The sequence below is a fragment of the Nomia melanderi genome, chromosome 11, assembly GCF_051020985.1.
Source record: "Nomia melanderi isolate GNS246 chromosome 11, iyNomMela1, whole genome shotgun sequence".
Taxonomy (NCBI): domain Eukaryota; kingdom Metazoa; phylum Arthropoda; class Insecta; order Hymenoptera; family Halictidae; genus Nomia; species Nomia melanderi.
Genome location: NC_135009.1, coordinates 8,087,593 through 8,104,000, shown reverse-complemented (window position 1 = coordinate 8,104,000; position 16,408 = coordinate 8,087,593). Strand labels below are relative to the sequence as shown.

General features: G+C 42.5%; 1 protein-coding gene across 11 annotated transcripts in view; it reads right to left on the bottom strand.

The window, feature by feature from the left end:
* The window catches only part of LOC116430585 (phosphatase and actin regulator 2), a 333,735-nt gene that overhangs the window by 208,111 nt on the left and 109,216 nt on the right, over window positions 1-16,408 (bottom strand). For 9 of the 11 annotated variants that reach the window (XM_076372288.1, XM_076372290.1, XM_076372291.1 and 6 more), the window contains 3 exons: window positions 8,479-8,643; window positions 8,282-8,380; window positions 4,098-4,562 (listed from right to left, as the gene is read on the bottom strand). In XM_076372288.1, coding sequence (XP_076228403.1) covers window positions 4,098-4,562; window positions 8,282-8,380; window positions 8,479-8,643 — 729 coding nt within the window. Of the gene's footprint in view, window positions 1-4,097; window positions 4,563-8,281; window positions 8,381-8,478; window positions 8,644-11,051; window positions 11,200-16,408 lie in introns of those variants that run through there. The other 2 variants (XM_076372292.1, XM_076372293.1) reach the window with 2 other exon arrangements.

Genomic DNA, 16,408 nt, shown 5'->3' with positions numbered 1-16,408 from the left:
TGCACGCAATTAATAGAGCGATAATCTTTATACATTTATATAGAAATAGAATAATTCTTAATTCTATTTCTATGTGAAACTTTCAATAACAGCGTGGGTAAATACTATACCCCTCATTTTTAAATAAAACGTGTAACTGAATAATTTATTCTTCCAAAACATTTTCACTCAAGTTCGCGGCTTATGTACCCTTCGAGAAATAAAATAAATTTCCATTCGATTCGTGCACATTGAAATCATTTTCTAAGGAGGGCAACTCGTAAAATCGCTTTTAAGTAAAATATTATATAACAGGCTTCGAATTTTCAATTTTCTACTTTTATGGACACTCGACGGTATTGAATTGAATTCAATACAGGACAAGAAAAGCTGTGCAGAAATTCTTTATCGTAGACCAGCGTGCACGAACTCGAACAAAGTAAGCAAACATTTTTCGTTTCGGTTATCGATAAACACGGAGGCGGATTCGATACACCGGTCGTATCAATAACGCGATATTCGACGGATGAAGCAAATCCACCGAACACATGGTTTCAGCCGTATTTTCTGGCTCGTGGCTGATTTTATGAGGACGAGACAACGCGATGAATTACTAAAAAACACGTTCGTGGAATATTGTGGAGAAATTGAAGCCCGCGGAAAAATCGGGACGAATTCGAGCTGCGCGTTGAACGGGTGAACGCGATTGGCGACTGCCGATATAAATAACGAGGGCCGGCCGCTGGGAAATGAAGAGCGGATTTAATTGAATTTCAACATTTGTAAATGGTGCGGCCGGTGTTTGATTTTCGAGAATAATTTGACGACGAGTCCGGATAATCATTTAAGTTGCAACATGGCATTCGCATCAACATAATCCTCATAATCGATTTAAATGGAATATTCTGTTCGACAAAAGACAATTTCCGTGGTTTTCATTCTTGAATTATGAAACAGTAAACTGTCGACGAAAAATTTTTAAAGGAACATATCATTATAATAAATTATGTAATTAGTAGATATGCAAACGAGTAAAATCATTTAATAGAATTAATGATGTAATAGTCACTAAGAAACTTTGTCTTCTTATTGTAATTCATAAGAATTCTAAGTGAACCTATTGTTTAATTATATACAAATTTAAAAAAGGATTTTAACCAGAAGTAAATTAGAAAATGTTCATTTAAATAACACTCGTGCAGTTTAAGAATATTTTTCTCTCCGTATATAGATACGTATCTCCATGATCGAACGAATAACATTTTCATTATCAATGTACAAAAGCTATAGTAAACCAAGGGCTTATCACCTGAATTAATGATTGCAGAAAATAAACGTCGGCATTAAACTTGGATAAAGTCGCGTTACGTTATTCTCGATCAGTGAATCGCGTCCAAGAATAAAATCCGTAGTCTAATCGCGAGAGAGCACCAAGCATGCAAGCGGGCCGCGTATTCAGCCGGCGAACCAAAAATAAAAATACAAGTGAATCGTAAAGTTCAAAGGACAGACATGCAAATTTCCAGGCTTGCGAGCTCTCACGGCGAATTAACGATCTAACGGTGAGTTGGCGAATCTCTATCGGCATTATTCGACGACGACACGTTCTCGCGTTGCTTAATCCGCCGGCTGGCCGCCATTACGTCGCTCGGAGCGATTTCTTCGCGTGCAAATTGGCCGGTCATGCCAAGACAATGATTCCGGAATGGAGCGAAGCAGACGACGCTGTTCCTCAGTATTCACGAATAACGCAGCGAATGAATATTCGCGGTCAGCAACAGGTTGTTCGGAACAATGTGATTCAAGCTCGAATTCCTCGGAAGTCGAAAAACGAATTCGACCGCGATCCTTCTAATCGTTTCTAGGGTAGAATGACAGAAACAATATTTATGTCCATGTTGAATTTCTTATTTTTGATTTATGAATATCGAGTCCCTTATATTCTTCGGAATATCGTTTAAATTTTCCTTCGTTTCCGGTTAACAAACATAACTATTCTTCTTTCATGTTAAGAATACTTCGAAATTCGAGTTTGCGATAGAAACGGTTCAAGTATTACTAAATAATAAAAATGTTACTCAGAGGCAAAGATTCTTTATCCTGGTATTTCAATTATATTCATTCCATTAAAGTTCACCTAAGTTTATATCTAATTAAAATTAACCTGTGTATGGGTGAACTGTTTGTAAAGAAACTTCTTCCAAAAATTGCGTAAAAGAAGATGGTACAAGAAGATAGTCGAGTGTATCAGTCGGGGCTGTCCGTGAACAACGAGGGGGTTGAAAACCAGGAAACAGAGGGGTTGTTGCTTGTCGAATCCGTCTTGGGGTATTGCGTTACGAGTCCGGATGATATATGCGGTTTTATGGCTTCGCTTTGAACCGCGGAAGAAACCCGATAATCCTGCGTGGACGATGGTCGAGATAGTGGGCTTAGAGAAAGGGGTGAGAAGGGGCGAGAAAGGGTCGAAAGGTCGAGGGTTACGCCGGAGGATTTGCGAACCCGACACCGAGCCGGGATATCAAATGACGTTGCCGAAGAATTTTGACTTCGTGGCAGTAAGCTAATGGGCGGAGAATGAATTAGGGTGAAAGTGTATGGCGCAGCTTCCTTTCTTAGATGAGGATTACGAGTATTGCCTGTTCAAGAGAAGAAAGGAAACTTCTTTAAGAAGAGAAGGTTTCCTTAAGAAGAGTTAATGCTTGTAGAAAAGGTAGGTTGTTAAGGGGAAGTACTCTACAATTTGAAGAGGTTAAATCAACGTAATAATATCAGGAGCAGTAGAACAGTGATATAATTCTCTGTAACCGTAATTGCGAATTGCCAGAGACTTTTGAACGGGGAAGTTTGTAACGTTTGTGAACACTTGTTGATGTGGTCGTTAACGTTAAAATCAATATTATTTTTATAGATAATTTAAACAAGAAATTAAAGAAGATGTACATAGAACTTCAAGGAAAATAGACTTACATCATGATTTCAACAGATTTTAATTCTGAATTAAAATCCTGAGCTTGTCTTTAAAAATTTTTATTTGTTTCAAGTCCTACGCGAGTTCATCGAGTTCTTCTTGTTTCGCGAACGCGGGGAGTCCATAAAGCACTCCTCTCCCCAGTAAAAAAATCGAATATGGCGAGCGCTGCGACAGTGAACTGCTTCCATTGTCGAGGGAGAGGAGCGTGACTGAAATTAGTTATTAATTGCACGAGAATGATTCAACGTTGACGGAATGGCGCAGCGCGATCCGAATAGTCGAGACGGAGATGCCATGTGAAATTTAATCGTTCGCCGCATAGGCACGACATACCGCTGTCATACTCGGTAGCCCGTTAATGCTGCCCCCCGACACGTGATTTCCGGTAATTAGGTCAACGCCTGTGCTTCGCGGCCATTGTACGAGACGCTGTTAGACGCTTCGTCGACGGAGCTATAATTTCCTCGTAAGTCTTCCCCCGCCTCTTTCGTAACAACGTTACAACGTGCTCATGATCACAAAATCGAACGATGTTCATCGATCAGGAGATGGGGTTAGAAGGAGACTTCTACATAGAAGTTCCATGTATTCAATTTCAAATAACCACGCTACATTTCTTACCAATTACATTCCAATCACCGGCATTACTTTCACTTGCCCTATTTCTTCATTCAAGGGTAACCACCCTTTTAACAGCTACTTAGTTAAATTTCAATCAATTTCCTACTCAGAAAATCGTTCATTTTCCTGCGTTCGACGAAGACTACGTATCTACCTTCAAAATTCCGAACCACTTTCTGATCACCTTGAAGAACAAGCTTCCGAAGAATACCCCAGCACTTCAAACATACCTAAAATCCTACCTTCAAACATAATCTAGAATCTGAACTGCACAATCCGACGAGCTTCCAATTGAATCCAAGACACACCAGCTAAAACTCTGATCCATCCAAAGCCTAGAACCCTACAAATCGTCTCAGAGAAGTCCCCTAACTATTCGGCAATCCTCCCAGATTCCAAACCAAGAATTCAGCAACGTGGGATCGATCTCAGTAGCCCAATCACGGGTGAACCGACCCGTCGTAGAGCGGAGCCCGCTTATCGTCGCGCATACCCTGTTATCGTATCGATGTTAGCGTCTTACCTTGCGTGCTGCCGTTGGGTTGGCCGGATTGCGGGATCCCAGGATAAAGGGGCGATAGATGCGGCGAGGGCTGATTGTTGCTCGGTCCCGTAGAATGCGGATTGGCTGTCGTTGGTGTCGGCGTGGAGGACGGTACTTGCTGGGATTGTTGGGATTGCTGTACCGAGCCGGCGGACGTCGGCGTCGCTGCCGGAGTGTTGCTACCACCGCCGACACCAACTCCGCCGCCGGCCGGTTGTTGTTGTTGCTGTTGCTGCTGCTGCTGCTGCTGTTGTTGTTGTTGTTGTTGTTGCTGTTGCTGCTGCTGTTGCTGCTGCTGTTGTTGTTGTTGTTGCTGTTGTTGTTGCTGTTGCTGCTGTTGCTGCTGCTGCGGCTGCTGCGGCTGCTGCTGCTGTTGGTGGTGTTGGGTGGCCGGCTGTTGCGGCGTCGGCGGTTTTTGGCCGTCCGTCGAGTCGCCGGGTGTCTCTGAAACCGGCCAACGCGGGTCAGCTCGGGTATTAATCCACGTAGACAGATGTCCGGGACTGTTCTACTTGTCGGCGAAGTAGTGTCTCTACATTGTTTTGCGAGCACCGGGGGCCAGCGAGCCGCCGCCGGACTATAATCGCCTGCTGATGTGCTCTCTCTGCTCGCCGGCCGGCATCCCCTTAAATCCCTTTTCGTCCCGCGGATCCCGTTCCGGGAACGGGATCGTCTCATCTGTACCACCGTTCATTTTCTACGGCTCGAACGGAGAGCGAACGTCAACGTCGCCATCCGACCCGACACGGAACGGATAGACGGGTCGCCTTTTCACCTCGCGAGAACGAGGCTGTGCGCTTACCACCCGGAGACGATTAATCAGAGGCGTCCGAGCTCGCATGTAACCCGGACCCCTAACCCCTCGAGCAACGGATGTATGAATAATGGTGGAAGCTGCCGAAGAGCCACGGGACTGGACGCAACGGAGTTTCCTCGAAGAATAACGCTCTCCGCGTGGCGCAAGGCCGTGAACCGACCGGGATCTATTAATCAACGGGTGGGGGCTGCGTTCCACGGGCCCCCGGCGGAGAAACATTTTCGGCGGCCGGTAATTGCGTTCCACGGTTAATCCGCGAGCTTCGGGAAGTGTTTTTGCCGGGCCACAATGGAGCTTTAACGCGATGATTAATGAAGAACGATCGGTGATAACTCGTGACTCGTTTAATTAGGCTGGTTGTTATTAAATCGGGGGATTTATTGGAGAGTTTAGCTCGCTGAACCTGCGAAGAGAATTGTTATTTTGTTGCTGGCTGAGCTCTGTTGATCTTTGGAAGTTGTGTTAGACAGAAGATAGTAGTATACGAAGTAGCTTTGAGAGTTTGAAGTAGTGTTTATAGAAGTACAACCCCATTAGAAATTCTTCTACCAGGATCGGATTAGAGAGAGTAGTTTCTGACGTCCTATATTCTTTGTATTAAGGTACAGCGTGTATGCGATTAATTTAAATATATCGATCGTTATGTAGAGGATATCGATTTGGAACGAGAGAAGTTGCAGCTTCTTTTTATTAATCCCTTGCCCTATAATAGGAACATTCAATCTTTTATAACCAAATAAAGTTCTATTATTTTATTCTAGTATGAACATAATTCGTTTTTATAACCGACTATTAATTTTAAGATAGTTTGGTGTGTAATATTTTGAATGAATATATAAGGCAAGGAGATTAGTAGTCAGAATAGAAAATTTTACTAATTTAGCATTAATATTCAACCCCCACCACAAAGAATTCAAGTTTTTCCTCATGCTTCACCACTAGACTGCGGATTTCATGCACTTATAGCAGAAATAAAATTGAGAAAATGAAATACGTCGCTCTATAGACTTCAGATTGATCTGAGTTTAATTAATCAATTTCTTTTTAACCTCCATTGGAGAAACTCCACCCCCGAGGATCGGAATACGCATAAATATCCGCAGTCTACTCCTTAGTTCCGTCGGTAAAAGCTACGGTCGCGTTATCATCTCACGATAAAAGAATTATTTTACAAAAGTAAGCGATCTAAACTCTGAAGAGTAATTGTCGAATTACGAATGTTTGTGTAGATGCGAATTTCCATGAATCAATCCATTGAAGCCAAAGTTGAATCCTTTTGCAAGGGACGAAAATCTCCTTTAATTTTCTCGAACTACTTTTCAATTTACATCCCACGAAGCTAGCTCTGCTATAATGCACAAACACCCCTATACACCACTGAAAATTCAGAGATTTTGACGATTGATTTTCCTAAAGTTATCTTTGCTACAAATTCACTAAGATTCCTATTATGTTAATACCATTTCCTTTAGTAAGTACTATTAAATATTTTTTAGTAGATAGTACAGGTACATTTATAGTGAGTTTCCAGTAATCAGTGAAAGTTCCATTCCGATTGAATTTTGCAAAGTTGTCTCTGCTACAAATGCACAAAGATTTCTCTTCTGTTAATATCATTTCTTTTAGTAGAAATAATTGAACGATTTTTTAGTAAATAATATAGGAATATTTATAACAATTTTCGAGACCATTCCGTTTGTTATTCCAGTTAGTAAGGATCGCCGATATCAATCGCGATACTCGCGAGATACACAGGCCTCGCGGTTCCGGAAATCGAGCTGACGTCTGCGGGCTAACGACCATGAAACCCAATTACATTCTTCGACGTTCAAAGCGTCGCGGTGTCCTTTGGTCCTTGCCCTTCGCGCCTCGTTTCAATCCGGAGACCGTGGTCCCTTATTTCCTGATTAGCCGTGGGGAGTGGACACAATTTCCACGCGTGCACGGAAATTCGCGAATCCGAGGACCGGTCTACAGTAAATTCCTCAATTGAGCGGAAAACTGATGGATGTTGCGCTCCTCGTCGCGGACGCGTCGCTTCTGGCGATTTTTTGAGCGACGGTCGTCCACTTAACACGTTGACTGGTAAAATAACTTGTGCAGCGGACGTAAACAGAAAAACAACCCTTAAAAATTACCCCGTAAATTAATAATATATAATCTTGGATCTTAAAGAAAATATAGGATCTTTTAGAAAATAATATTTAGTTCTATTTTATTTATATTTTACATTCGTTCTATAAAATAATAAAGTAAATCATTTTGTTTAGAATCGAATATGCCGTTATGAAAATGAAACAACTCATGAACTAAATTAAATATATTATAAAAGTACTTGAAATTTGAATGGTAAAAGCTAATAATGAGAATTTAGCAGTCAACGTGTTAATAACGATTGAATAAGAAGTGATGACTATTGCTGTTTTTTTTTTAAGGTTTAAGTAGTTTTAAATTGCATAGTGATTAAGTTTGAATTAGGTGTATAAATGTTTGGTTAGTGGGAGTTTGCATATCATTAACTAGACTGCGGATATTTGTGTACCATCTATTAATTAGTATTAGTTAGGGTTGATTGTGACCATCCCATTAGTACGTGCGTGTAACAGACAAACATATACAATACAAAGAAAAGTTATTACTTAAAATCTTGGGATCAAATATTTAATTTTAAATATTTGTTATAAGAATAAAACCGTGGAAAAAGGCGGTGAAATAATTTGTATTCTTACAGTTCATTATTTATCTAAAATTATACCGCACCCATTAATGTATTCAGAAGTAAAAACATCCCCGAATATTTTTCGCAATTAAAAATAATGATCCCAATTTTTCAAGCCATTATACATAAAGAACCAAGACAAACCAAACAACTAATCGTCTTCAAACAGCCAGAAGATTTTCTCTTTCAATCTATTCAACTAAAAATAAGAAAGCTCTGCCAGTAGAAGACAGGTTATTTTAAGTACCGAAAGTTCACTCTAGTTACTATTCCCAACTGAACAGAAAAAGCATTCTAACCTTTTCAAATTTAGAAAGCACTCTTAACTGTCGTCAGCATATTCTCAGAGCAAATTAACTCAGCATCATCAAACATTAAACCCGGACATCTATGCAATGTGAACATCTACTAGTAAAGTAAAATCGTAAATGATTCACAACTGTAATTAAAACATATTATTAACTCTAAAATAAAATATCTGTTCTCGATGCAACGAAACGTTTTATCTCGCGTTTTATTTGCTAAACAGAAAATCCGTAGAGTACCTACGACTCTACTTAGCAGTATTATTATCATAGCAGGATCACAAGGGGTGGCACCATCTGATAAAAGGGTCGAAGAACTCACCATTCTCCGGAAACGACGTGGACCTTATCACTGGCAGCAGGATACCTTTCTGTACCAACTCGTCCCTGCTGGCTCGTACCGAGATTTTCCTCTCGAGCGCTGCAATCGTCAGAGAACAACCCCCGTTTAATCGGTAAAACAAAGTACACAACGCCGATACACAATCATGGCAAAATCAACTCATTTAAAATACTCACACAAGGAGGCGGCCTCGAACTTGTCCGATTTCTTTTTCCGTTTCCATTTCCACGGTTTGAAGAGTCTACCGAGGGCCGAAAATTTGCTTTTCCTTTCAAGGGGTGGTGTTCTCGCCCCCGAGCCCAAACTGTTCGTTCGTAAAGCCGCCCCATTTTGTTTCTTCGCTGTAACAAACAAGCAAACAGAAAACATAAATCACTTGGTCTCGAACAATTTTGTATTAAACATGTTATCGTCAATTGGTTTCACCTCCTCGCGAAATTACCATTGCAATTTACCCGATGATAAAACAGTTGATAAAATAAACGACACGGTTATCGACTTGGGATACGCTTCCAGGGAAGCAGGAACGAATATAGCTGCCTACTGTATCGACGAGGGATGAAACTACCCTCGGCACTCGCGTTTACCACCGCCAGACTAAATCGATCGCCCGTTTTAACAGAGTGAGACCAATGGCACTAGAAACATCGTTTATGGTTGCCTCTTGTTGGTTCGTTTACCAGGACCCTTTGTAAACACAAAATTCCATTAAAAAAATAATTTCGGATATAGAACAACGTTTATAGAACTAGATGCGTTGAAAATTTATTCCAATTGAATTATTTGACAAAAAAAAGTAGGAAAACGCCCTCGTAGTGTTTTCAATGGAAATTCGGTCTATTCCGGAAGCTTCTGAAATAACGTTTGGTTGGTCACTGCAGATTTCACGGTGATTCCCCGTGGGCCGTGCAAGAAAAATCCGCCGGTCGCTCTGACGGTGTTTATGTTAACTTTATTGAGTTCCTTCGACATTGTCGGAGCGAATCCTGCGGGAATACGCAACAGGGATAGGAGGACACGACGACAAAACACAACGACTTCCATTCTATCCGAAAGTGGAATTTATGCACTAGCGTTTTTCTATTCGCGTCCCGAGAGAAATATTCGTCGGTCAAACGTTCACGGGAAATGCTATCGAACGCAACCGGCGAGCTTCCAACAGTCCCGTACCTCCTCTTAACTCATTGTTAGACGGCCACGTCGATGTCACCATAAAATCAATACCCGACACCGTGGCCCCATAGATATTTAATGGCTCTCGTGTTTCGCCGAACGGATTCACCTTGGTAACTCGAGACTCGTGGCGAGACTCGACTCTCGACGATCCATTTGGATTATCCGCTCGAGCAATAGTTATCTTGATAAACTCGGATAGTTTAAATAAAACTACGTATGCACGATGAGTTATGGTACACAACGATGTTTCAAATGAACGTTCTCGTGGAAAATGGAAGAAAACATTTTCGTAACTCGAAACAATTTTTAAACAATGATCAATCTAACCTTTCCAAATCTCCAAATCAAAGAAAGAATTTTCTGTTCCACGAACATGAAGTAATAAGATTTTAAAAAGAAAATAAACCTACCCTATAAACACGACAATTTATGAAGTTACGGACGATCCGAACAGATTCAGAGTTTCAGCAGAACATTCTGTATGACTCCGCTGTACCGTTAGACAGAATTTCACACCCCCGAAATGTTAAATAACGCGTTCACCCTCAGCGAGATAAACGAAGCTTATGAACGCCCCTCAAAGTACGGTTTCAGACATAATTCAACATAAACCCACCCCGTCCCGATAAAAGAACCAACCCCTGATGTCCTGTCGTCGGCAGACGCATTTTGACAAACATCGAACGCACCCCCGTACGGGGGCGATTGAAACATCCGGCATCCGTCGCCGCAGTACGGCAAAGTAAGTCGTGTATCAGCCACGTTAGGAATCGTCGCGTCGAGGGAAGAAAGGGCAACGGGGAGGGCATTGTCAAACGGCAATTTCGGGCCAGCCCCTAGCGGAGAATAACGGATGATAACGTGCGGTAGGGCAGTTTCGCCGGGAACGACGATTATCGGCCCCCGAACATCCCTCCGGGACACTTTTCGAGGATCTTCCAGCCGGAATTCTTGGCACACGCTTTGGGGGTGGATTCAACCTAACTACTGCAGTAGCTATTCGCGTTGGGCCCGTAAAGGTCTAATTCGGAATGATTAAATACGGGGTTATAAAAGACAATTGCCTCTTATATTAATTAATAATGAATTTTACGACTGCTGTTGGCCCGTGTTACGTCTGTTTCCTGTTGGAATGACGTTGGGGATGTCACTAGGGAGGCTGCTCCCAGAGAATATATCCTTTGTATTTCATGGACAAGTGAAGGGATAGATGAACGAGTAAAGAAAAACGAACTTGGAAGTACCATTCAACCGTTTCTGTACAAATTGCTTCATGTTTTAATCATATAAGAGACTATGTAGCTGAACTGTATAAATCGCACATGTTTATCAATATCTTTAAATGATAAATGATAATGACATAGAAATTTTCAGTAGAAGATAATAATCTGAGCGCCAATTTCTTGGATGACAAAGAATATACATTCTTGTAGCTAAAGGTTCCGTTGACCCAGCAAACGTTACGTTTATACATATTCCTCCGACGAAATATTTATGGAAATAAAAGAATGACATAGATAACGATTATAAGGCTCATCGATGAGAAGCATGGCTACGAAGTAATCGTACCTACCCGAATCAATCGAAGTTAATCGTTGCATCGACGTCCGAGCCCGACGCGTGGCAAACGCGAAAGACTATTCATTGCTACGCGATAGCATGGTTCTAGAACGATAAAAGGCTGAGGGAACGCGGTGCCAGTATTGCACGCGGTGTCTCGAAAGCGTGCTTCTTCGATCCCCGTGCGTCGAGAGTTTTCTCGGGACTCAATGCCATCGGAGATGGCTCAGCGGGCGTGCTGTTGGCACGGGATTCGAGGGGACGGCATTCCTTGGCAAGCGACGCCAAGATCGCGGGTCAAAATTACTTGAAGAACGCTCGATCGATCGCGATATATCCATCTCGAAGCGTTCAGATAGCTGAAAGTAGAAACGTCTCTATCGACGATCGCTGCTTCCGAGGAATCCTGTTACTATAGTTCCGTCTTACAGTGAAAATCGCGTCACGTTCTGTATTGAGAGCTCGAGACGTTTCAGCGTTGACTGTATCGAAAAATTCTGCACAAAATGATGATGTGTCTGTTTCTTCGAATAAGCAAACGTAGTAACAGTCATTACTATTTGTATTACTGTTAAACCTTTGCACTTGAGAGGTAACTCTTACTCACCACCTGATTCCACACAGTAAAACCATAAAATTTGATATTTAATATTATACCTTGTATAACTCATCAATTTAAAAAGTATTGAAATAAAATAGCTTTGTTCCTCCATATACGTATAACTTCTCTTCGAGTTAGTTGCACAAAATATCGTCTTTATCTCATCGGAAAATGTTAAAATATTTCTAGTGAAAAACTTTCGAGTGCAAGGGGTTAATATATGAATACCAAAGAAGAGTTAAGTTGGCTGTTTAAGTGAGTACATTAAGTGCCATTATAGAAGAACATTTCTTTCTTGGGATAAATAGAAATTAGAAGAAAGTAATGTCTGTTTTAGGTGATCACCATCATGAACATTGAACTAGTTAAATTTTTTAATGTCCCGGTGTCTCCGATCGGCCAGGTGTTAGATTGTAGACGATTTATCGATACCGCTCGCCAAGATTCGAGAAAATGGAAGGAAACCGATCGGTGACTCGATGCCGTGGCGGAATAATTGACGCGACAAAGAGCTTCCGGTACCTCGGAGGCCTATTCACGCGCGTCAAAGCCCGTCGAGAGCCGCTGCACCGATGTGCATCGTCTACCGGTACGCGGACAATAGCAATATTAACGCGACGATGGAGTGCAGTTCCCATTGTTCTACATGGCGATGCATCTTAACGTGACCCGACCATTATCGCGTCAAGATGCTGAAAAAACGGGAGACAAATCGTTGTTAGCAGAACCACGAAACGCTCGACCCTGTGCATTTATTTTTAATATTTTCTTCTTTATGGCATTTCAGTGGCCGCGTGCGCAATGACGATAAACTATTAATATTGTTGTTGTCTTCGTTACGATTATTTCGATAAATTGACATTTAACCCAGATCTTCAGATATCCAGTGTCCTGGGAACCGACGCTAGATACTCCGTTTAAGAATCAATATCAAAGATACGAGAACTTCCACCATCCTCCAATTTTTAGTCGTGTATTTTCCAAATATTTTTCACAGCATTCCCTTTAAAAATCAAATAGGACCGTGGTCATATTAAACGCGTCAGCAAGGGAGTAATGCTTGTTATCTCAGTCATGAAATGAATCAAAAGGCAAGGGGTGAAATCGAACCGACGCGTTGGTATCTCCGTCGGGCGATCGCCTAAGTGAGTCGTCCCGCTTAAGAACGGGACAAAGGCTTTCGCGTATTAAGCCGGCCAGCAGCGTTATCGATCCCGCAGCTCGAGAGTTCTTGAACGAGTTATCGAATCACACGGCAATTTAATCCTCGGGACGGTACGCGTGTCGCATGGCAGCGGACTGTCGATCGATCGATAACGAACTCCGCCGGTGGGTACTTGTTACGCAGCAAGGTGTGCAACCGCACCGGCGCGCGAGACCGGCCACTTCGTGAATTCCTAGTTGCAGCGGTTAATATGCAAATCGGGGCCACGCGCAGCGTCCGATCGTTTAATCCACGAACCAATGCTGGCGTGGGTCCTGCGGATCCAATGTAGCCCGGCATTCATGATCGCTGGACCCAAGGATTCTGTTCGATGTGTCAACAAACCCGAACCGCATTAGGACCTGATCCTGGAGATAAATATTCCCTATTAGGGATGATGCTTCAAGAGGATGGATGAGCGTCAAAGGATTAATGAATTCTATCAATAGACTTTTTCGGGGAATTAGAGAATGTCGGTGGGATGTTATAGGTGATTAACAGTGGATAACCAGCACATTGATAGACCATACCCTGGGTTTTAGTGTATTGAAGTATATATAAGACTTTGAGAGTGATTGATTGGAAAATGAATTGGTATGAGTCATTCCTTTACTTTGACAATATAAATTCCAATAAAACCGCTATAATAGTATTTGTAATATAAAATAAGAAATTTGAAATGCGCCATTTTGAGAAGACGATTGTTCTAGTGATAAGGAATATTTGATAATTAATACGGTGACGCTAGTGGTCGCTTAATTGAACACTTAATTGAAGTAGTTAATTTAAACTAGTTGCAATATTTATCAAATTATTGTTACTAATACTGTTAACAAAGCGGAGCTAAACTAAAGAACTCCTTCAATTAGGATACTTCAAGGCTCATTGAAATGAATGAGCTGCGTTAATGTAATGCTACACTCATGTAACTTGCTAAATGCCAAATAGCTTTTGCTAAGAGGGTCTAATTCCAAACAATCCATTTTTCGGTGAATAAAAGACTGTTTATGGGGAACAGGGGTGACTAGGGCGGTCACGGTTTACTTGTATCCGTCAATAAATTTCGTTCCACCCTCGTGTAGTATTCGAGTAACCATTCAGTCAGTGTTTCGTGTATTAGGCTAAGCTTCCGGGGGGTTGGTGCTAGTTAAAGAGGGTAGCGAATCTGTGGGGAGTTGATTTAGTCAAACCATTTTTTCGATGGGTAAAGAGATGCTTGCGGTAAATGGGTGATGGGGTGCGTTGAGCCAAATAAGTTCTAAAGTTAAATTCTCAATCTTCCCGGAATCTTTCTCATACTAAATTTCGAACAGTCGCTAATGATTAAAGATTTTCAGTTTCGCGAATCACTCAGTTACGTTTATTAAGAACAAAAACATTTAAACCAAACAAAGAATTAAAACAAGCATTCAGTTCAATCATTTACAGTTTACGAGTCTCGATTAAAAATCGATTAAAAAGTATTGAATACAATTAAAGTCTAAACAGAGGTGGAACGAGAAATACCACGAGCATTGATTGAACAGAAAAAAAGTAGGAAAAAGGTAAAACGAGAATTCCACAATCAAAATTCCATGCAATCAACCAAAGAACTCAATCAGACGACACTCGAGAGACGAGCGTGGCTGCAGCTCGAAAATTTTCGTCGTCATCAGGATAACGAGGCCGCGATGCGACGATTTCCTCTTGGAAATCGGTAGATCTCGGAGCTTTGTCGTCGGGTTCCGCGTGGGTAGGGATTAATTATTGTTGTTAGAACGATAGGGGGGGGCACGACCGGGCGGTGACGCGACGCTTAACCAAGCTGCGGCTTCGATATTACCGGCCCGACAGAGCATATGGACTTGAATGTCACTCGAACCACGGGCAATATGTCGCCGTCCGGCGAGGCATAAGAGCTGTTCGGCCATTGGCAACGCTTTGACGCAACAGGCATTCCCTGGCCCAACAACGGACAAACATTATTGTTCCGGGGATCTTGAACCGCGCCGAGTGCTTCCATAATCAGTCGTTAACCAGACAGAGATAACCGCCCGGTTCGATGGATTGGACGGAATATATTTATAGCACTGAGCAATGGCTATTTATACACATTTAAAAATTGTTATTCGCGTCCTTAGGTGACTGAAGTTTTAACAATTTGAACTGCTTCAAAGTAGATTGAAAATAAGTCGATTTTATAAGTCCTCTTGATAGTTACACCAGCGGACAGGTATAGAGGCGTGTCTACGATTTACCGAAAAACTGGTAAGATCCATAAAAGGTAACGTTTATATCAGTAACCTTTCATAATTTACGCCACACGTAGATGATTACTAAATATTTCCTCGATTTTCAACACTTAAATGTCCACTGAAACTGACAAAAACGCAGCCAGCTACGAAAGGCCAGGACAGATACATGAAATTCCACCGAAGACGAGCGAGTAATCAAATACTTGTTCCTGAGTCGCAATTGCGAACAAGGGGCGACGCGAATTGAAACGGCGCGAGACAATCTCAGCCTGTCCCAAGGATAATCTCGACGGTCGAGGAGGGATCCCCGGGCTCGGCACAAGACGTCTAATGAAATAACGACATTCAGACGTTTTCGGGCAGGCGGCCGGAGCTTCGGGAACGAGCGAAAAAGTGCAAAGATAACGGCGAGGGTTGCTGGCGGTTTAGGGCAACGTTGCCCTGGACATTGCTCCGGCAACCCTCGGCTAGGGCTCGCCGCGCAAGGGATGCTGGGGTGTTGCTATGGAGACGCCACACTGTTTTCCGTTCCCCAATTACCTGGCCGCGGGTTGTCAACTTGAACCCCTAAACACATTCCCGCGGCGGCCGGGCTAGGTGACGCACAGGTGAACTAGCTTCCGGCGTACCTCAAGATACCCTTCCCGTCTGGAGTGGTGGGCCTCCCTCAAACAAAAGCGTCGACCGAGCAATCGTTTACTTTAGCCGCGCGACGATCCGGCCGATGGAAGCCGGCCTCGACGAAGCACCACCGTTTCAGGTGAAATCGAGCGCAGGCGGAATGGAAATGAATCATCGAAACGCCGGCTCCGGGAAGGATGTCTCTGTTACCCGCCACGGGCATTTTAATCGCGTTTGGAACACTGACCGCTGTCCGGATTCAGATTGCTCGTCGCTGTTTGCGGAGTACGGATTCTTCCCGAAATCCTGGTAAAATATTCTGATCTGATCTTTGAAAAGTTTGGAATGCCAAGGTTGAACGGAAACTTCCGTAGAATGGGAACTTGCGAGGAGAGTCAACTTCACGTATAAATTCCTGTGTAATGCTATCTTGAGAGGATTCCTACGTTGCTCGAAAGTATTTCACGCAACTTTATAGAGACGCATAACGATTTATCACGGAAACTTGCGACGTCGACACATCGGGATCCCTGGTTTCATACGTAACTAGGAATAGAACGCGTCCACGTTTCCCTTCTATAATTCACTATCGTTTACGCGAGGTACAGTTACAGATCCTTCGATGGAGTGCACAGAGTCCCAACGCACTTGAATCAATTCTTGATCAATAGCACTCTGAGGTGATTCGCCGACGGTAGACGGTACAAGCG